At 41.5% G+C, this 23906-nt stretch overlaps 1 protein-coding gene across 3 annotated transcripts in view; it reads right to left on the reverse strand.

The window, feature by feature from the left end:
- Positions 1–23906, reverse strand: part of HHAT (hedgehog acyltransferase) — a 312900-nt gene that overhangs the window by 91202 nt on the left and 197792 nt on the right. For all 3 annotated transcript variants that reach the window (XM_069768561.1, XM_069768560.1, XM_069768559.1), the window contains one exon: positions 10855–10999. In XM_069768561.1, coding sequence (XP_069624662.1) covers positions 10855–10999 — 145 coding nt within the window. The remainder of the gene's footprint in view (positions 1–10854; positions 11000–23906) is intronic.

Here is a 23906-nt window from a genome sequence, read left to right on the forward strand (position 1 = left end):
TCATTTGCGGTGAGGCGCCCTCTGCTGGCTGTTCATAGATCGTGGGAACTTACCTAGAAAGCTCCCAGGCTTGTCTTTTATTTAACCCTTTCATTCAATTGGATTAATAATGGATAGGTGTCATAATTGACGCCTCTCCATTATTAATTAGGCTTAATGTCACCTTACAATAGCAAGGTGGCATTAACCCTTCATTACCCCATATCCCACCGCTACACGGGAATGGGAAGAGAGTGGCCAAGTGCCAGAATAGGCGCATCTTCCAGATGTGCCTTTTCTGGGGTGGCTGGGGGCAGATGTTTTTAGCCAGGGGGGGGCCAATAACCGTGGACCCTCTCCAGGCTATTAATATCTGCCCTCAGTCACTGGCTTTACTACTCTGGCGGAGAAAATTGTGCGGGAGCCCACGCCAATTTTTTCCGCCATTTAACCCCTTAATTTAATAGCTAGAACGGCCAAATTTTGCATAGACACACTACTGACATTTGTAGTGTGGAATATGCAAAAAAAATGGGGAGAAGACATGGTTTACTGTATGTAAACCAGGTCTCAAATCATGTCGGGTTTTAGGAAGGAGAAAGCAGAAGCCGGCAATTAAATTACCGGCTTTCTGCTATATCGCGCTGGATGAAATATTAATATATATACATATATGTGTCTACTGACATATATATATATATATATATATATATATATATATATATATATATATATAGACAGTATACAGGTCCTTCTCAAAAAATTAGCATATAGTGTTAAATTTCATTATTTACCATAATGTAATGATTACAATTAAACTTTCATATATTATAGATTCATTATCCACCAACTGAAATTTGTCAGGTCTTTTATTGTTTTAATACTGATGATTTTGGCATACAACTCCTGATAACCCAAAAAACCTGTCTCAATAAATTAGCATATTTCACCCATCCAATCAAATAAAAGTGTTTTTTAATGACAAAAAAACCAACAAATAATAATGTTCAGTTATGCACTCAATACTTGGTCAGGAATCCTTTGGCAGAAATGACTGCTTCAATGCGGCGTGGCATGGAGGCAATCAGCCTGTGACACTGCTGAGATGTTATGGAGGCCCAGGATGCTTCAATAGCGGCCTTAAGCTCATCCAGAGTGTTGGGTCTTGCGTCTCTCAACTTTCTCTTCACAATATCCCACAGATTCTCTATGGGGTTCAGGTCAGGAGAGTTGGCAGGCCAATTGAGCACAGTAATACCATGGTCAGTAAACCATTTACCAGTGGTTTTGGCACTGTGAGCAGGTGCCAGGTCGTGCTGAAAAATGAAATCTTCATGTCCATAAAGCATTTCAGCCGATGGAAGCATGAAGTGCTCCAAAATCTCCTGATAGCTAGCTGCATTGACCCTGCCCTTGATGAAACACAGTGGACCAACTGACCAGCAGCTGACATGGCACCCCACACCATCACTGACTGTGGGTACTTGACACTGGACTTCAGGCATTTTGGCATTTCCTTCTCCCCAGTCTTCCTCCAGACTCTGGCACCTTGATTTCCGAATGACATGCAAAATTTGCTTTCATCAGAAAAAAGTACTTGGGACCACTTAGCAACAGTCCAGTGCTGCTTCTCTGTAGCCCAGGTCAGGCGCCTCTGCCGCTGTTTATGGTTCAAAAGTGGCTTTACCTGGGGAATGCGGCACCTGTAGCCCATTTCCTGCACACGCCTGTGCACGGTGGCTCTGGATGTTTCCACACCAGACTCAGTCCACTGCTTCCTCAGGTTCCCCAAGGTCTGGAATCGGTCCTTCTCCACAATCTTCCTCAGGGTCCGGTCTCCTCTTCTCGTTGTACAGCGTTTTCTGCCACATTGTTTCCTTCCAACAGACTTACCATTGAGGTGCCTTGATACAGCACTCTGGGAACAGCCTATTTGTTGAGAAATTTCTTTCTGGGTCTTACCCTCTTGCTTGAGGGTGTCAATGATGGCCTTCTTGACATCTGTCAGGTCGCTAGTCTTACCCATGATGGGGGTTTTGAGTAATGAACCAGGCAGGGAGTTTATAAAAGCCTCAGGTATCTTTTGCATGTGTTTAGAGTTAATTAGTTGATTCAGAAGATTAGGGTAATAGGTCGTTTAGAGAACCTTTTCTTGATATGCTAATTTATTAAGACAGGTTTTTTGGGTTATCAGGAGTTGTATGCCAAAATCATCAGTATTAAAACAATAAAAGACCTGACAAATTTCAGTTGGTGGATAATGAATCTATAATATATGAAAGTTTAATTGTAATCATTACATTATGGTAAATAATGAAATTTAACACTATATGCTAATTTTTTGAGAAGGACCTGTATATGTTTGTTTGTTTTTGACACATGGATCCCTTGTATTGGCGTATGTTGGTTTTGCAAGCCTGCGATAAAAACACGCAGTACGGATGCCATACGGATGTCACACGGATCATTTGATGCGAGAAAATCGCATCCTCGCACTGCACTCGGATCACTGTTTTGTAAAAATTTTTGCGATTCTCCTCCGTCAAAAACGGACCGTTTTTTTATACGTTGTGTGTGTCCCCGGCCTAAGTCACATACTTAGTCACAGGTCGTCCCCTGGTGTGCAATCTAAGTCTAACATGTCTGTCACTATATACACTTTACCTTTTCTGAAAGGTCACAGAGGATGCAACACCATTAACAAGAGGGGTCCACTAACCAGACACCACGAAGATCAAGGTGATCTCCAGACAACACCATGAAGACCAAGGAGATCTCCAGACAACACCATGAAGACCAAGGAGATCTCCAAACAACACCATGAAGACCAAGGAGTTCTCCAAACAGCACCATGAAGATCAAGGGGATTTCCAAACAACACCATGAAGACCAAGGAGATCTCCAGACAACACCATGAAGACCAAGGAGATCTCCAGACAACACCATGAAGACCAAGGAGATCTCCAAACAGCACCATGAAGATCAAGGAGATCTCCAAACAACACCATGAAGACCAAGGAGATCTCCAGACAACACCATGAAGACCAAGGAGATCTCCAGACAACACCATGAAGACCAAGGAGATCTCCAAACCAGTCTGGGACAAAGTTGTTGAGAAGTACAAGTCAGAGTTGAGTTATACAAAATCTCCCAATCTCTAATGATCCCCCAGAGCACCATAAAATCCATTATTATCAAATGTAAAGAACATGGCACCGCAACAAACCTACCAAGAAAGTGCCGCCAACAAAAACACTCAGCCCAGGTGAGGAAGGGATTAATCAGAGAGGCAGCACAGAGACTAAAGGTAACCCTGGAGGAGCTGCAGAGTTCCCAAGCCGAGACTGGAGTATCTGTCCATACAACAATAATAAGCCGTACACCCCGTAGAGGTGGCCTTTATGGAAGAGTGGGTAGAAAAAAGCCTTTACTTACACACAAAAATTGTAAGGCTCTTTTGACTTTGCCATAAGACATGTGGGAGACTCTCCAAATGTATGGAGGTGTGGTCAGATGAGACCAAAATTAATATTTTGGTCCACCAAGATAAATGCTATGTCTGGAGCCAAACTGACATAGCTCGTCACCTCAAGAACAGGATCCCCACAGTGAAACATGGTGGTTGCAGCATTATGCTGTGAGGATGATTTTCGGTAGCAGGGGCTTGGAAAATGGTCCTAGTCGTGGGGGAAGATGGATGATGCAAAATACGGGGATATTCTTGAACTAAATCTGTTTCAGTCTGTTGAAAAAAAGAGGGGTATATTCAGCTTACCACACCGCATAATGCAGAGTCTCAGTTAAAAGCGATTCCTGGAGGGTGCTGATCCTGCCGGTGATCGCGGCAAAATGGAAACAAGCAAGGAGGGAAGAGTGGGTGAGCACAGCCATCCAGGTATTGTAAAAAAAAGACTATTTAATTCTCAAAACATAAAAAGGTGAAGATAAAAAACAAACTGATGAGTTTGTGGCACGTCAGTGCCCTTAGACATAGGTGACTATGAACTGATGCAAACACTAAAATAAAAACTGTGAAATTCCAGGTTGTGAGGTAGCAGAACACAAAAAATTGCCAAGGAGGAAAATACTTTTGTAAGCCTCTGTAACTGATTTATGTAAAGAATAAGCACTTGTAACAATAGAAGGGATGCATAAAGGAAATTTAACCATCATTGCTCGAATCGATCCTGACACAGCGACACTGGGTCGCGTCTACACCAGGCTTTAAATCTGGAGGTTATCTAGTGACAACCTGTGTCTGGCTCCTAAGTAATGGATAAAAGATAATCACAAGAAGGTAATAAAAGAATTTTGGCTGATGATGCTTGTTACAAAAACATTGGCAGATGTCTCCTGAATTTGGCTTTGCACATGTTTGCTTATATGAAAATGTCGAGATTTTGGATCCATCCGGCAGCAGATTGATGAGAAACGTGTAGACTGTATTAGATATGATTAAGTGTGTGTAAATATCTGCCTCATTGCCATCTAGAGATAAAATATTAGCTCAAGTACGCAATGAGTAATTAACTCAATAGTTGGCACAATAGTTCTAGATGGAAAGTCATCAGAACAGGGTGACTATGTTTGGAGGGCTCAAGATATTTCCTCAACCAATGTTCAACTTCAATGTTCGATCATTGTGCTTTTAATGTAGTGGCTTCCTCCCGTTTGCTGATTGAGAAAACTTGCCGCCCCTCTGACGCCTGGTACTGGGGCGAATACCTGCCAGTCCAATCTAGTGAACAACCAGAAGGTATCATTTTATGAGACTAATGGCAACTGGTCATTAACTGGGCCCTTTTGAAGTTTTTTTTTAAACTTTTCCTTGAGCCTATTTATATTATGACTATTAAGATTTAGATCCACATGAAACCAACAACATTTGCAAAAGCAAATAGTCAAAACAAAAATACACAATATTAGCTAAGTTCCAGGGTCCATCCTCGTTATTCTACCAGCTGGGATCAAAAAGTGACGGAGCATATATCAATATGCACCACCAGCATGTGCTCTGCTTTTGTCAAAGACCTCGGAGAGCGTCAATGTGTAAGCAACCACTCAAAGATACAGTACAGGGACAAAAGCATTGTCACACACCTTTTAACAACTGAATTCAGGTTTCTCATTTAGTCTCATTGCCAAAAATCAGGCCCCTTGCCCCCGATGTATGACATCTAGCCCCTCACCCCTGGTGTAGAACATCCAGTTCCTCCCCCGATGTATAACATATGGCCCCTCACCCCTGGTGTAGAATATCCGGTCCCTCGCCCCTCATGTACAACATCTGGCTCCTCACCCCTGGTGTAGGATATCCAGCCAATTGCCTCCAGTGTATAACATCCAGCCCCTCACCCCTGGTGTAGAATGTCCGGCCAATTGCCCCCCCTGTATAACATCCGGCCAATCTCCCACGGTGCATAACATCTGGTCAATCACCCCCGGTGATTAACATCTAGCCAATCGCCCCCGATGTATAACATCTGGCCAATCGCCCCCGATGTATAACATCTGGCCAATCACCCCCGGTGTATAACATCCGGCCCCTCACCCCTGGTGTTTAACATCCGGCCAATCGCCCCTGGTGAATAACATCTGGCCAATCGCCCCTGGTGTATAACATCTGGCCCCTCACCCGTGGTGCATAACATCCAGACAATTGACCCCCGGTAAATAACATCCGGCCAATTGCTCCTGGTGTATAACATCCGGCTAATCACCTCCGATGTATAACATCCGGCCCCTCACCCCTGGTGTATAACATCCAGCCAATCGCCCCCCAGTAAATAACATCCGGCCAATCGTTCCCTGTGTATAACATGAGGCTAATCACCTCCAGTGTATAACATCTGGCCCCTCACCCATGGTGTATAACATCCAGCCAACCCCCCCGGTAAATAACATCCAGCCAATCGCCCCCGGTGAATAACATCCGCCTAACCTCCCCATTATTATTATTATTATAATAATTTATTGTTATAGCGCCATTTATTCCATGGTGCTTTACATGTAGGGAGGGGTATACATAATAAAAACAAGTACAATAATCTTAATTAATTAATAATCTTAATAATCTTAATATCCCCATGTGTACAACATCTGGCTATTTGTCCCCGGTGTATAACATCCGGCCCCTTACCCCTGGTGTACAACATCCAGGAAATTGCCCGGTCCATTGCTCCCGGTATATAACATTTGGCCCTCCGCCATTCTGCTAGAGAAATTCCAGCCCTCAAAACCCATTTCTAGACAATCTTGCAATTGTCAGTTGCATATCTGCTTACCTTCTTGAGCTAAAATAGGCAAATAACTTGAAAATTACACCTCAATATTACACAGAATATTTTCTGATTTCTTTGCGTGAGAAATCAATGTACTATGAAGAATTAATATTACAGCAATTTATGCTTTACTCTCTGTTCTTTATTTGGCTCTGTGAAATAGAAATGTTCTAACCTTTAACACCTTGGCGAGCATAGCTCAAGGATAAAAACAGAAAGTGAATAAGGAGCTTAGACATTGTGAATATTTTATATTTTAATTGGCGTCATGTACGTTACTCACTAAATAAATAAATATATATATACTGCTCAAAAAAATAAAGGGAACACTTAAACAACAGAATCTAACTCCAAATAAATCAAATTTCTGTGAAATCAAACTGTCCACTTAGGAAGCAACACTGATTGACAATCAATTTCACATGCTGTTGTGCAAATGGAATAGACAACAGATGGAAATTATTGGCAATTATCAAGACACACTCAATAAAGGAGTGGTTCTGAAGGTGGGGACCACAGACCACATCTCAGTACCAATGCTTTCTGGCTGATGTTTTGGTCACTTTTGAATGCTGTTTGTGCTTTCACACTTGTGATAGCAGGAGATGGACTCTACAACCCACACAAGTTTCTGAGGTAGTGCAGCTCATCTAGGATGGCACATCAATGCGAGCTGTGGCAAGAAGGTTTGCTGTGTCTGTCAGCGTAGTGTCTAGAGGCTGGATGCGCTACAAGGAGACAGGGCAGTACACCAGGAGATGCGGAGTGGGCCGTAGGAGGGCAACAACCCAGCAGCAGGACCGCTACCTCTGCCTTTATGCAAGGAAGAACAGGAGGAGCACTGCCAGAGCCCTGCAAAATGTCCTCCAGCAGGCCACAAATGTGCATGTGTCTGCACTCCATGAGGATGGTCTGAGTGCCCAACATCCACAGATGGGGGATAACAGTCCAACACCGTGCAGAATGCTTGGTATTTGCCACAGAACAGCAGGATTGGCAAATTAACCACTGGCGCCATGTGCTCTTCATAGATGAAAGCAGGTTCACACTGAGCACATGTGACAGACGTGACAGAGTCTAGAGACGCCGTGGAGAGCGATCTGCTGCCTGCAACATCCTTAAGCATGACCGGTTTGGCAGTGGGTCAGTAAAGGTGTGGGGTGGCATTTCTTTGGAGGGCGGCACAGCCCCCCATGTGCTCGCCAGAGGTAGCCTGACTCCCATTAGATACCGAGATGAGATACTCCGACCCCTTTTGAGACCATATGCTGGTGCGGATGGCCCTGGGTTCCTCCTGACATAGGACAATGCCAGACCTCATATGGCTGGAGTGTGTCAGCAGTTCCTGCAAGATGAAGGCATTGAAGCTATGGACTGGCCCGCCTGTTCCCCAGACCTGAATCCGATTGAACAGATCTGGGACATCATGTCTCGCACCATCCACCAACGTCACGTTGCACCACAGGCTGTCCAGGAGTTGGCGGATGCTTTAGTCCAGGTCTGGGAGGAGATTCCTAAGGAGACAATCTGCCGCCTCATCAGGAACATGCCCAGGTGTTGTAGGGAGGTCATACAGGAACGTGGAGGCCACACAAACTACTGAGCATCATTTCCTTGTCTTGAGGCATTTCCACTGAAGTTGGATCCGCCTGTAACTTCATTTTCCACTTTGGTTTTGAGCATCATTCCAACTCCAGAGCTCCGTGGGATATTAGTGTTGATTTGCATTGCTATTTTTTAGGTTTTATTGTTCTCAACACATTCCACTATGTAATGAATAAGGATTTACAACTGGAATATTTCATTCAGTGATATCTAGGATGTGGTATTTTAGTGTTCCACTTATTTTTTTGAGCAGTGTGTACATATATAAATATATGGTATATAAAGCCTTTTAACACAAAAAAAATTGAGTCACACTTTACTACACATGGGAAGCTGATTTTATGCTTTAAAATGACCTGAGGAAGCGGGTGCGTTATTAAAGGCAGTGGTAAGTGATGATAAAAGTCAGATTTAAAAGGTAAAAAAAAACGCTACGGTCTGTGGGATTACGACAATTTATTTTCTTTACTGCAGGAATTTTTGATTGCTCCCAAAAATAATCTAACTTTCCACCTTGATCTGTTTTAGCATCCACTATCCTACCCGTCATCCCACAATATCAACATAGTCATAACTAGTACCGAAAAAGAAGAATATTGTAATTATTACCTTGCCTAAGAATAAAGGATTGGACATGCTGAAATTCAATATGTCTGATCCTTCTTGCTTCCAATATTATCTGTTGAGGGAGAGGAGACCCCAATACACACACGAGAGATGACCAGTCTACGGAAAGTGGCAGCCAACTTTGCTCTTATAAGTTCAGCCTACTTTAAGATGATGGGGTTGTAAAGGATTATAAAAAACTGTTTTTTTCCCCACCCGAAATATAGACTACATTTCCACTTACAACCTGTGGACAGGGTTTGATGCTTTTAAGCTCTTTTTCAAAGGCAGACAATTTTTTTTAAATCATGAACAATCCCTTTAAGTAAATCCATAAATGCTTTCTTCTTGGAGATGGAAGGTTAAACACTTATATTCTGCAAGAGCTGGTGAAGAAACAAAGCAAAGGGAAATCTTAATTTTTCTCTTGGCTGAATGGTCAAAAATTCTAAAAGACACTTCCAAAATTTGGTAGCAATCCTTAAAGTTAAAGGCTTAAAGTTAAAATTCTCCGAGAGCTGGTCGGGAAAATACTCAGTTGTAAGATGTGATTGGATAACATGTGTGAAATATAAGAATGCTTCTAATTTGAAGGACATTTGTAAATGGAGGTGGGGACATTGTGTGCACGATTTGGTCCAAGGGGAAAAAAAAGTCCCATAGATTATCATTGGTATAAGTGCTAGCAGTGAAAAATTTAGATTGCACTTGTGACGTGTGAATGAGCCCAACTCTGACTTTATCATTTTTTTCTAGTGCAATCAAATGGAGAGAAAAACAAAAGACCCTTGTGCCTCTCCACATGTTTTCCCTCTCTGCATTTAAGCAATTTTTCTTTTAGATTGCAGATTTATTGTTTTTTTTTTTTCAAAGTTTTCATGACATTTTTCTTAGATTTTATTGCCTTTTTATTGATTAATTGCTCAGTTTTTCACTGCGGCGGGAGCATACACAGGCGTCCTGGTTTCAGGAAAAACAGCCCCTTAGGGTATGTGCACACATCAGGATTTTTTCCTGACAAAATCCTGAGAATTCTGTCAGAAATCCGCGTGCTTTTTTCGCGCGGATTTCTCACGGAATTTGCGCGTTTTTTGCACGGATTTTTTGCGGATTTTTAGCGTTTTTTTTTTTTTCCCGGAATGACCTTTTTGATAGGAAATCCGCAAAAAATCCGGAAAAAGATAGAGCATGTCCGGATTTTTTGCGGTATGCGTTTTTTTTGCGGAAAAAAATGCTAACATCTGCACAAAAAATGTGGAATGCATTCTAAAACATAGGATGCATAATGTTAGCGTTTTTTGACCGGATTTATAGCGTTTTTATAGCGAAATTCCACAAAAAAAAAACGCTAAAAATCCTGACGTGTGCACATACCCTTAGAGTGACAGAAGTCACTAGGCACAGTTTATCTGGGTCTACTAATGACTGGCTTTATTTCCTAAATTTTACACCATTTTGCTTTGAAATGATGAAATCATCTACAGTCACAGAGAGGGCAGAGAAAACCAGTTGTAAACAAGGAGAAAAGCACCTGAAGAGCAAGCAAGCACATGATAGAAGATGTGCTGAAATATGTACTAACGAAGGCACCAGTAGTTAAGGATACACGTAAACCTCACATCCAGCCTATATTACTGGGAGAGGCACCCCCATAAGAGAAAAATCTAAAACTTGTCCCAGGCTGCAAAGTACTCATCAGTCGGTCTAAAAATGAATGAAGGAATTAAGTTTGCCAACTGAAACATATTGTAATTTTATTAACTAAAGATAAATGAAAAGCAAACAAGCACAGGTTTAAAAGCTGTGCTAAAATATGAGCTAACGAGAACACCAGTAGTAAAGATACAAACAAACAATCCAGCCTATATTACATGGAGAGAAACTCCCAAAAGAGAAAAATCCAAAACTTGGCCCAGGCCGCAAATTACTTATCAGCCGGTCTAAAAATGAATGAAAAAATGAATATTGCAGAGCGAATCTTATTAAAATAATATTAAATAAAGGTGGCCCCTTAATACGTTTAAAAATAATGTTCTTCATGTCAAAGGTACCCACAGCCATTAAGAAAATCAAGATATTTTATATTGGTAAATCTACTCTGAAAACTCTGTTCTACAATTTTGTTTCCAGGTAAGAAAATATAAAAAGTGGTTTCGGCACAACGGGGATTCCAGCTGATAGATTGGAAATCTCTTCTGCGGTGACTTTTGTTAGTCTTTATATTTTAACAACATTGCACAAGTCCTTGCTGAGAAAACGGTTTGTGAAGCCATTAACGGAACTGGTCAGTTAGATTTTAATTTTCTGCAGGAAGAAATTATTGCAGGGAAACGTCTGAATATAGAAACGTTTAAATATAAAATTACATTTATGAATAACTTACCTTGTAGAAATATTCGCTCAAGGTATATCCTACCGACCTGCTCGCCTCCGAGGAACACGAGGTTGGTCAGAATCAACAGAGCAATGGAGACAGATGCCAGAGCGGCGTGAAGCCGGCGGTACGTCTTTGGTGACAAACGCTGATCCTGTAAACACAAAAAAAGGACGATGTAGAATCAGCCATTAACTGGAGCTCCAGATTTTATGTCGAGATAGTATATAGGCGTGATAGGGTCTGAGGAAAGCAGGTAGAGATTGAAGAATTGGTTAGAGGGCTGTGCAAAAGGAGGAGTGCAGACTGATTGAAGCCCAAAACAAAATGCCAGATTAGAATAAACCTCCACCCAATAAACCTATTGATATATTATCAATATATGTTTACATCACTTGAAATTCACATGGACAGAGCGCAGCCATTGTTTAAATCAGGCTTTAGTGTTACACTTATTAAAATAAAATTGTCTTTTTTTGTTTCTCTTAACATATTACAATCTGTAAAAAAAAAAGAAATATTTTATTTCTTGTGCCACACAAGAAACATCTCATGATAGGTAAATCCAGTGAGCTGTCTAAATACTTTCACAACCTTATTGTTGCAAAACATACTGATGGCATTGGTTACATAAGAATTTCTAAACTACCGTATATACTCGAGTATAAGCCGACCCGAGTATAAGCCGACCCCCCTAATTTTGCCAAAAAAAAACTGGGAAAACTTATTGACTCGAGTATAAGCCTAGGGTGGAAATGCAGCAGCTACCGGTGAATTTCAAAAATAAAAATAGATGCTCCATACCGTTCATTATTGCCCCATAGATGCTCCATATAAAGCTGTGCCACATATAATGCTCTGCACCGTTGATTATGGCCCCATAGATGCTCCATATAAAGCTGTGCCCCATATATAATGCTCTGCACCGTTCATGGCCCCATAGATGCTCCATATAAAGCTGTGCCATATAGAATGCTCTGCACCGTTCATTATTGCCCCATAGATGCTCCATATAAAGCTGTGCCGCATATAATGCTCTGCACCGTTGATTATGGCCCCATAGATGCTCCTTATAAAGCTGTGCCCCATATAGAATGCTCTGCACCATTGATTATGGCCCCATAGATGCTCCTTGTAAAGCTGCGCCCCATATAGAATGCTCTGCACCATTGATTATGGCCCCATAGATGCTCCTTATCAAGCTGTGCCCCATATAGAATGCTCTGCACCGTTGATTATGGCCCCATAGATGCTCCTTGTAAAGCTGCGCCCCATATAGAATGCTCTGCACCATTGATTATGGCCCCATAGATGCTCCTTATCAAGCTGTGCCCCATATAGAATGCTCTGCACCATTGATTATGGCCCCATAGATGCTCCTTGTAAAGCTGCGCCCCATATAGAATGCTCTGCACCATTGATTATGGCCCCATAGATGCTCCTTATCAAGCTGTGCCATATAGAATGCTCTGCACCATTGATTATGGCCCCATAGATGCTCCTTGTAAAGCTGCGCCCCATATATAATACTCTGCACCGTTCATTATGGTCCCATAGATGCTCCTTATAAAGCTGTGCCCCATATATAATGCTCTGCACTGTTCATTATGGCCCCATAGATACTGTTTATAAAGCTGTGCCCCATATAGAATGCTCTGCACCGTTCATTATGGCCCCATAGATGCTCCATATAAAGCTGTGCCCCATATAGAATGCTCTGCACTGTTCATTATGGCCCCATAGATGCTCCTTATCAAGCTGTGCCACATATAGAATGCTCTGCACCGTTCATTATGGCCCCATAGATGCTCCTTATCAAGCTGTGCCATATAGAATGCTCTGCACCGTTCATTATGGCCCCATAGATGCTCCTTATCAAGCTGTGCCCCATATAGAATGCTCTGCACTGTTCATTATGGCTCCATAGATGCTCCTTATAAAGCTGTGCCATATAGAATGCTGCTGCTGCAATAAAAAAAAAATCACATACTCACCTCTCTTTGCTCAGGACGCCGGCGCTTTCAATATTTACCTGCTCCTCGTGCGTCTCCGTCTCCAGCACTGACGCTCAGCAGAGGGCACGCACTGACTACGTCACCGCGCCCTCTGACCTGAGGATGCTAGAGATGGAGCCGCACCGGAGCGAGGAGCAGGTAAATATCGCGCAGCGCTCCTCTCCCCGTATACTTACCTGCTCCCGGGGCGGTTCCTGCAGTCCCTGCTTCTCCCGGCGCTGCATCTTCTTGCTGTATTGAGCGGTCACAGTTACCGCTCATTTTCAGTCATGAATATGCGGCTCCACCTCTATGGGAGGTGGAGCCGCATATTCATTTCTGTAATGAGCGGTACCATGTGACCGTTCAATACAGGAAGAAGATGCAGCGCTGGAAGAAGCAGGGACTGCAGGGACCGCGCCAGAGCAGGTAAGTATAACTAGACAGCCCCCGCTCCCCCTCCCCTGCCGACCCCCGGGTATGACTCGAGTATAAGCCGAGAGGGGGACTTTCAGCCCAAAAAAATGGGCTGAAAATCTCGGCTTATACTCGAGTATATATGGTACTTAAGGTTCCAGTTAAATATATCTTAAGGCACGGTGCACATAGCAATTGTACATGGGAGGAGAGAATATATATATATATATATATATATATATATATATATCTATAAACACCAATGTGCACCAATGGAAGGTGTATCGGACAAATCGAGAAAACATATAGAAAAAACGAAGAAAAAAACGAAACAAAGTCCAAAATGCAGTATAAATTACAATATTTATTAAAATATATATAATATAGTGTAACGGTGGGAAAAAATACCATAAAAAGCACAACACCAGGGACATATAAATGGCAGCACTAAAAATAAATTAAATATATAACCACAGTGTAAGGACAACATATATGTGCATACCTGTGTCAATAAGCCATAAAATATATAGCAAGCAGATTTACCAAATAAATATTATAAAGTGCATGTGCAAACTTAATTAGTTGGTGGCAAAAAGGAGACCGAATAGAGATGCTGATAATAAATATTGGTGCAAACTATTGGCGCTAAATCCGTCCGGTATATAGTATAATAGTCATAGTGACCAGTGAGCTATAAAGCACCCAGCGGGCAAGCAAAAAAAAAAAAAAATCGGAGTAGAGGTAAAAAGAAGCCACCTCGTATTACCTGCTGAATGGATTGAACGTCCCTGGGATGTGCCGAACCCCGACGCGCGTTTCGGCGTCTGCCTTCGTCAGGGGATCTGATGAAGGCAGACGCCGAAACGCGCATCGGGGTTCAGCACATCCCAGGGACGTTCATCCCATTCAGCAGGTAATACCAGGTGGCTTCTTTTTACCTCTAATCCGATTTTTTTTTGGGGGGGGGGGCATTTTTTGTTGTTGTTTGCTTGCCCGCTGGGTGCTTTATAGCTCACTGGTCACTATGACTATTATACTATATACCAGACGGATTTAGCACCAATAGTTTGCACCAATATTTATTATCAGCATCTCTATTCGGTCTCCTTTTTGCCACCAACTAATTAAGTTTGCACATGCACTTTATAATATTTATTTGGTAAATCTGCTTGCTATATATTTTATGGCTTATTGACACAGGTATGCACATATATGTTGTCCTTACACTGTGGTTATATATTTAATTTATTTTTAGTGCTGCCATTTATATGCCCCTGTTGTTGTGCTTTTTATGGTATTTTTTCCCACCGTTACACTATATTATATATATTTTAATAAATATTGTAATTTATACTGCATTTTGGACTTTGTTTAGGTTTTTTCTTCGTTTTTCTACTGAAGGTTCCAGTATACACTGTTGGGGTTATATACATACGTAGACACATACACAAATATATATTGCAATTTTCCAACATTGAAGTTTAGACTAACTTCAGGAAACAACACATGTACATTAGCCACAATGAACACACCTCGAACCCTATCTTTTTATAATGAAGTGTCCAATAAGTGCATGTAAAGGTCATTGTGAAGGGAGGGGGAGCAGGTCACCTGTGACATCACTTATAGTCATTTGTGGATCCTGTGTTATTAGCTGTATATAGAGGTGCTACCGGTCATAGTAATCAATCTCCTCGGCTCCTCCTGATCTATTACATGATTCCTGCAGATTGGACTGTGTTTTTATGGTGCCAGATTCCTGTTAAATGTGTGTATTTAGGACTGAAAAATCAATTTAGACATTACTTTTCAATAAAAATTTGCAATGTTTTGCTTTTACAGGCTCTTTGTTTTCCTGCCCAATCAACCTTCATGGGATCTGTGGCCATAAATCAGCTGAGAGGAGCTTAGAAAAAGACAGATAAAAGAGCTACAAACTTACTGTCAGACCGTCATAACAGGATCACCAACAAATTTTCAGTTAATTAATTCTGTGGCCAGCAATAGGGGGTTCGTTTTGGCAAGTCTGCTGTACAGCCAGTAATTTGCAGCAGTAGTTGTTATTGCCAGTGATGTTAAAGGGGTTCTCCAGACTTGAGATTCAGGTCTGCAGTCAATTATGGTCACATGCCGACTAGACTGTGCCCGACATCATTCAAAACAAGTGACTTGAGTGAGGATGGATACGTCTAGTCGGAATGTTGCCCCTAAGTATGCAAATTGCCAACTCCCGGTCCTGGATAATCCTGACAGCGTGCACTATACACACTGCGAGGAATCACAAGTCTGCAACCACATAGAGTGACTGCAGACTTGAACCCCGAGCCTGGAAAATTCCTTTAAGGAGTGGACCTATAGGGCCTGATTCATTACGGAGTCAATAAGTCATTCATTCTGCCCTTTCTGGCTAGTTTTTAGTGTTGTTCATTTGCCCCTAATTTTTTTAATTTGCGCCTTTATTTAAAGTCGGTGTTATATGTGTTCGCCATAATGGACATAGTTTAGAGTTTCCAGGCTGTTTTCATCTGATTCATCTTTTTTAACTTTTTGAAAAGTCACAACATTTTTTTGTAAATGTCCTCTAGTCCCCATTGGAATGATTTTATGTTTGCCAAAATAATGTTTGTGAAATTACTGCCACATTTTGAAAATCGTGTGACTTTTTTTTTTTTTTTAGCTAAAAAGTTGCCAAAAAAAGTCTGAAAGACAAAAATAAAGATGATTTTGACATTGCGCTAAATTCATGAACATGTACCAAGCAACGAATACCATAAAATAAAAAAGAAAAAGGACTTAAAATAAAAAAGCAAATGATGAATCACGGTCACAGTGTACAGAGCACTCTTGAAATTTACAGTGTGTCCGTAAAGTCATGGTGCACTTTTGACCAGTCACTGGAAAGCAACAAAAACGATAGAAATGTGAAATCTGCTCCAAATAAAAGAAAAACTCTCCCAGTTTTATACCGATTCAGTGCAGTTCTATGTGGGCTCCATTTGTTGCCCTACACACATCCAAACAATAGCATAAGCTTGCGGTTGCACGATGTCACAGACCTGGCGGTGTATTAATTAGAGTTCAGTTTATCAGGGGTTAATCTGACTGGGGGCTCAGCAACAGCTTAAATGAGTTTGTGTTGTTTGTTTCTTATCTCTCCTCATGAACAGGTCTGATATAATTGGGCCAGAGAAAGGGCGCCAAAATGAAAACTATAAGGGTATGTGCACACGTCAGGATTTTTAGCGTTTTTTTTGCGGAATTTCGCTATAAAAACGCTATAAATCCGGTAAAAAAACGCTAACATTATGCATCCTATCATTTAGAATGCATTCCGCATTTTTTGTGCAGATGTTAGCGTTTTTTTCCGCAAAAAAAACGCATTCCGCAAAAAATCTGGACATGCTCTATCTTTTTGCGGATTTTTTGTGGATTTCCTATCAAAAAGGACATTCCGGAAAAAAAAAAAAAATCCGCAAAAAATCCGCAAATTCCGCACGAAATCCGCGCGAAAAAAGAACGCGGATTTCTGGCAGAATTCTCAGGATTTTGTCAGGAAAAAATCCTGACGTGTGCACATACCCTAAAAGTGCACCATGACTTTACGTACACACACTGTACATTTGGGGACCAAAGTAGAATTTATGACTCTTGTAGATTCATTTGTCCAATTATTACAATTTTTTCCGCTTTTCAATGTAACATTTATAAGAATCCAATAGCCAGGGAAGCTTCTGTTCTCCTTCCGGTAAATCATGAGCTTGTTTATGTGATAATCGTATTCTTTCTTTATTGTTGGTTCTTCCTATTTTTGGCTTTGGGCGGTATTTTTCTGCTAGAAACTCTAATTGGTTCCTTCAATCGTATTTTTACGCTCTCTGAAGAGTTGTGGTAGCGGCAACCACCTAATGAGGTAGCGAAGCAATTTCATCACTGTAACATTGTATAAAAAGTAACAAACAGTGTATCAATATTATCTTCACCTCGATGACCTCAATGTACAAAGCGCCTCGGCACTACTTGTGTGCCGTCCTCGTGTCTTATCCGAGCAGCAATTATAAAGTTACACACATCTGACTTGTTTCTTTTGTGCTTTACATAAAGGGAATGAAACACTTTTTATTGGCTCGGTTAAAACGGATATGACATGTGCCAGGGACAAACAACCCCAGCTAGATCCTGCTCCTGGGCCAGTAGATAACTCAGCTTTTGAATAACACCTCTATATTAACTATACGAGCATGGTTGAGCGAGTGTGCAAATATTATCCTTTTCCTATCTTGCACTGATTGGGGCTTCGATCACGGTTTATTAATTAGTCACATTTAGAGAAGATGGCATCCTGTTAGCTAATAAGCTGCAAAATCTCACGTGTTCTAGAAACCCCCTGCTGGTTCAGTGTCTATAAAATTGTATCATAACAACAAACTCCAGAACACCATTTGTAGACAGCTGTTTAGGGGTTCTTGACCCTCAGCAGTACAAAGCAGCAGTCTGGTTGTCTTGGTGAGAGGACTTTAAATGAGGTCTAAGGGGTAAAGTTTCTTCTTGGGGAATCTCCTACTTTCATCTAAGAAGTTTAAGCAGTAAAGTTTCTTATTGGAGAATCTACTACTTTGATCTAAGAGGTCTAAGGGGTAAAGTTTCTTAGGGAGTCTCCTACTTTGGTCTAAGGGGTAAAGTTTCATCTTGGGGAATCTCCTTCTTTGGTTTATGAAGTTGAAGGGTTAAAGTTTCTTCTTAGGGAATCTCCTACTTTCATCTAAGAAGTCTAAGGAGTAAAGTTTCTTATTGGAGAATCTCTTACCGTACTTTGGTCTAAGAGGTCTAAGGGGTAAAGTTTCTTCTTAGGGAGTCTCCTACTTTGGTCTAAGGGGTAAAGTTTCATCTTGGGGAATCTCTTTCTTTGGTTTTAAGAAGTCGAAGGTTTAAAGTTTCTTCTTAGGGAATTTCCTACTTTCATCTAAGACGTCATCTTGGGGAATCTCCTACTTTGGTATAAGAGGTCTAAGGGGTAAAGTTTATTCTTGGGGAGTCTCCTACTTTGGTCTAAGGGGTAACGTTTCATCTTGAGGAATCTCCTACTTTGGTATAAGAGGTCTAAGGGGTAAAGTTTCTTTTTGGGGAGTCTCCTACTTTGGTCTAAGGGGTAACGTTTCATCTTGGGGAATCTCCTACTTTGGTATAAGAGGTCTAAGGGGTAAAGTTTCTTCTTGGGGAGTCTCCTACTTTGGTCTAAGGGGTAAAGTTTCATCTTGGGGAATCTCCTACTTTGGTATAAGAGGTCTAAGGGGTAAAGTTTCTTCTTGGGGAGTCTCCTATTTTGGTTTAAGGGGCTAAGTTTCTTCTTCAGGTATCTCTTACTTTGCACCGATGATGGGCAAGAACCATGAAACAGCTGTCTTAAAATGGCGTTCTAAGTAGCACCTTTTTGTTTTGCACCCAATGAAATAATTAGAGGTGCAAATTAGATCAGGTGTCCAAAAAATATGTAACAGGGCTCTATACTACCATGTGTCATGTATAATGCTGGTGCTATTATGTAGCAAAATGGCCTTCAGCTTCCTCAGGCACCAGGATCCGAGTGTGACTGCTGCCCGTGCACCCCCCATTGCAGTACCCGGCTCAAGATTTGCTGCCCTAGCTGTTTTTAAATACTTACTAATACTTAAATATTCCCGAGCACCCAACATTCGGGACTGCTGCCCTCCTAGTTGAGTGTTTTGTATTCCATACGCTCTTTCTACGGTGGATTATGAAAGACATTGGGAGAATTTCGCAACAGGTTAGTGCCATTTTGATTTGGTAAAAAAAAGTACATTTTGGTGAATGTCAAATGTTTGCTAAAGTTTATGACTTTTTACACCTCTCCCCACTTTTGAAATGTGCAGCGATAAGTGGTCAGATTTATTGGGAACAACATTGTATGACAAATTTACTTTGAGTTTTGACTGAAATTGTTGCAGCAAATAAGTCAAATCCATGCCCGCACATAGTAGGCAGACATTTCAGTTTAGTTAGTGCTGCTCAACCGGTGCCAAATTTATTAGGACATCTAGGGGGGGAAAGTTTTTCCTTTATAGGGATATGGAGACTTACAGGCCATACAATCCTTCCTAGCAAAAAGATGACAAAAACAGGATCACTAGTGCTAACTATTGGAGGCGACAATGTCAAAACCAACCACTTAAAGAGCTTTACCGTGTGACGTAGGATATTCAGTAAAGCCAAACCAGAAACTCTATTTGTAGCAAGATGTTTCAGGGTTCTTGCCCCTCCTGAGTGCAAAGCAGGTCTCGCTAACATAGAGAGATTTTAGCTCCTAAACCTTCGTAAAAGTCATCTCAAACAGCCAATCTCTTCTTTTGCACTGATGAGGGGGAAGAATACCGAAACAGCAGCCTGAAAATGGGGTTTCTGGATTGGCTTTTTATCTTCAATCAAGTATCAAGACTCTTGTAAGGGTGTCCATTAACTTTTAGGATTGTTACCTGCAATAGGTGGCACTAGAGACCAGATTCTTTCCATTTTTGAAGAGGCTATTTGCCTAAATTTATTAGGAGGCGAGAGTCAAAACATCAGTTTAAGACGGCTGTGTCAAAATCATATAGAACACTGGGAGTAATACATATTACCAATTGGGGTTATCTTCCATAAGAAATAAAGAGAGTCTGTTTTTATTTGCAAAAACAGCGCCACCCTTGTCCATGGGCTGTGTCTGGTATTGCAGTTCAGTCCAACTCCAAATGATCTGAGCTCTATATCCAGACTAAGGATATGGACACCAGCCTGTGGCCAAATCCAGATTGTGGCCACTTTAAAGTCTATACGATCCCCGATTGTCCCTGGCACAGCATGGCGCCATTATTGGGGCGGCATTATAACAGAATTGTTTCTCCTCTTCTCAGAATACGGAACAGATGATGCCCAAGAAATATAAGAACAGACGTGATCCGGATCTCACAATAATATCTACCAGCATACAGCGAGGAACATTTCTCGAGGTCCTTAATCAATATGAAATGTTTGATCTCCAATTTTCACCTTAGAGAGTCCATTTATTTATGTGTCACTCCGCCGCTACAGAAAACAATTACAATCTCCTTCATCTGCCGTCTGCAAATGTTTTACAGCTACAATATACATCACATAGACCCAGAAAATGAACACGCAGCATATAAAATGTGACAAGTAATAAGTAGTTTCATCTACTAGGAAAACATATACAGATGTGTCCTTACGTATTTTTTTTTGTAAACTGGTTAAGGACTCTAATTTTTCAAGAAAGACTTTACAGTCTGCAATCCCCATCATAACCACTGGGAGGCCGTATATAAATACATATAGCGTAACCGTCTCCTTACAGAGTATCTCAAAATCATGTTTTTTGTTTTTTAAACCCGATCATACTCCATGATGTATTCATCTGATACCTGCTGATTAACCACTTAAATGCCTCCATCACACTCTGACAGCGGCATCTAAGTCGTGTGATTCCGGTTCCAGCTTCATTCTATGCTGAAGATTTTAAGAAGTAAATCAAAATAAAGCTTTGGACAAAAAAAAAACAGGACAGGGACTACGAGGAAAACATTCATTTTAAGGGGAAAGTCACACGTCCATATAACTCGGACAAGGATCGCAACGCAATGCTCGGACTGGCCGTCGGCTCTACCTACTCGAACATGACAGCTGCATAGAAATAGTAAATGTTATAAAACCTTTAAAATGGTAAAATCTGAAATCACTGTTTCATTTTTACTTATGTGCAGCTACAGCTTTACGCTTTTTCTACTAGAAATCCGCCATTTAACGCATCATTTCCATTTTAACATCTCCCTTAAGAACTTCAGGAGCTAAGCACAGAAAAGTGACTATGTACGATTCACTCCATACACCGGCTCCCATTATTATTGTGGTTTTATAGGACATTTAGACTTTTCAGTTAATGAACATTATAACCATTTTATACATCAGCTAAATAAAGAAAAGTCGACTATTTAGGGAACAGCTTACGTTGAACCAAGCCGGTTATAGAGCGGGAAAGCTTAACAGTTTTACATAGAGTTGAGCCAAAAAGTATTAGTAGCACCCCGAGTCAAGCGGCCATATCAGTAGTCTGTAGCCACTGAACCAGAGCACTATACACCTCCTACCACCTAGGGCATCCTCGCCGCCTCTCCTTATTAGTAGACTGCCATGCGTCCATCATTCTGCAATACAATGATGTTGTGAGGTCAACTATTTAAGGCTACGTTCACATTTGCGTTGTGCGGGGCTGCGTCGGCGACGCACCACACAACGCAAACAAAAACGCAACAAAACGCACGCTAAAAAGCTGAGTTTTGCAATGCATGCGTCCTTTTTTGCCGAAATTGGGACGCAAAAAAAATGCAACTTGCTGCGTTTTCTGCGCCCGACGCTTGCGGCCAAAAAAACGCATGCGTCGCAAAACGCAGCACAACGCATGTCCATGCGCCCCCCATGTTAAATATAGGGGCGCATGACGCATGAGTCGCCGCAGCGTTTCCCGACGCTGCGTCGGGAAACGCTAATGTGAACGTAGCCTAAAAGAGCCAAAACCAGAGATGTCGCCTGTAGAAGGAGGTTTACAAGGCTTTGGATAGACTACCAATATGGCCGTTGCACCCAGGGTCCTGCAAATCTTTTTCTAAACTCTACTAATGGAAAAACTTTTTGTAAAACTTGTAAAAGTTTTAACTTTCAATTTTTTTCTTATTCTGGGTTTAGGAATCAGTCGGTTGTTCTACTCACTATAAACGTTTGCCAGGAGCGGGCTCGCGATTTATATTAGTCTCATAACCACTTTGGCCACCGGAGCATCCCCGTGAATTCAGCAGACGCCCATCTTCTTCCCAAGAACCGATTGGAGAGGGAATATGGCCCTCACAAGGAGCACCAAACTCCCTGACTCTAGTAGTACAGTCATTTGCAGACAATCAACTTAAACAGGAAAAGCTTGCAGCCCTTTGCCAGGGGGACCGTACACCCTGTGAAGAATGAACACCAGAGTCCCATGCTACAGTCCACTTGTTCAGCTGTCAGTGGACAATGGGCAGCTACATGACATTGGCCAGGACATCTTACACCCATGAATGAGACCCTCGGCATAGTAACATAGTTATTAAGGTTGAAGGAAGACTTTAAGTCCATCTAGTTCAACCCATAGCCTAACCTAACTTGCCCTAACATGTTGATCCAGAGGAAGGCAAAAAAAACCCATGTGGCAAAGAGTAAGCCCCACATTGGGGAAAAAAATTCCTTCCCGACTCCACATACGGCAATCAGACTAGTTCCCTGGATCAACACCCTATCAAGGAATCTAGTATATATAACCTGTAACATTATACTTTTCAAGAAAGGTATCCAGTCTCCTCTTAAATTTAAGTAATGAATCACTCATTACAACATCATACGGCAGAGAGTTCCATAGTCTCACTGCTCTTACAGTAAAGAATCCGCGCCTGTTATTATGCTTAAACCTTCTTTCCTCCAGATGTAGAGGATGCCCCATTGTCCCTGTCTCAGGTCTATGATTAAAAAGATCATCAGAAAGGTCTTTGTACTGTCCCCTCATATATTTATACACTCAAATAAGATCACCCCTTAGCCTTCGTTTTTCCAAACTAAATAGCCCCAAGTGTAATAACCTAGCTTGGTATTGCAGACCCCCCAGTCCTCTAATAACCTTGGTCGCTCTTCTCTGCACCCGCTCCAGTTCAGCTATGTCTTTCTTAAACACCGGAGACCAGAACTGTGCACAGTATTGTAAGTGTGGTCAAACTAGTGACTTGTATAGAGGTAAAATTATGTTCTCCTCATGAGCATCTATGCCTCTTTTAATGCATCCCATTATTTTATTTGCCTTTGTAGCAGCTGCCTGACACTGGCCACTAAATGTGAGTTTGTCATCCACCCATACACCCAGGTCTTTTTCATTGACGGTTTTGCCCAGAGTTTTAGAATTAAGTGCATAGTTATACATTTTAATACTTCTACCCAAGTGCATGACCTTACATTTAGCCCCATTAAACCTCATTTGCCATTTATCAGCCCAAGCTTCTAGTTTATATAAATCATCCTGTAATATAAAATTGTCCTCCTCTGTATTGATTACCCTGCAGAGTTTAGTGTCATCTGCAAATACTGAAATTCCACTCTGTATGCCCCCTACAAGATCATTAATAAATATGTTAAAAAGAAGAGGGCCCAATACTGACCCCTGTGGTACCCCACTGCTAACCGCGACCCAGTCCGAGTGTGCTCCATTAATAACCACCCTTTGTTTCCTATCCCTGAGCCAGCTCTTAACCCACTTACACATATTTTCCCCTATCCCCATTATTCTCATTTTATGTATCAACCTTTTGCGTGGCACCGTATCAAAAGCTTTTGAAAAGTCCATATACACTACGTCCACTGGGTTCCCTTGCTCCTGTCCGGAACTAACCTCTTCATAGAAGCTGATCAGATTTGTCTGACAGGAATGGTCCCTAGTAAACCCGTGCTGATACTGGGTCATGAGGTTATTCCTCTTCAGATACTCCAGTATAGCATCCCTTAGAATGCCCTCCAGGATTTTACCCACAGTAGAGGTTAAGCTTACTGGCCTATAATTTCCGAGTTCAGCTT

The sequence above is a fragment of the Ranitomeya imitator genome, chromosome 5, assembly GCF_032444005.1.
Source record: "Ranitomeya imitator isolate aRanImi1 chromosome 5, aRanImi1.pri, whole genome shotgun sequence".
Taxonomy (NCBI): domain Eukaryota; kingdom Metazoa; phylum Chordata; class Amphibia; order Anura; family Dendrobatidae; genus Ranitomeya; species Ranitomeya imitator.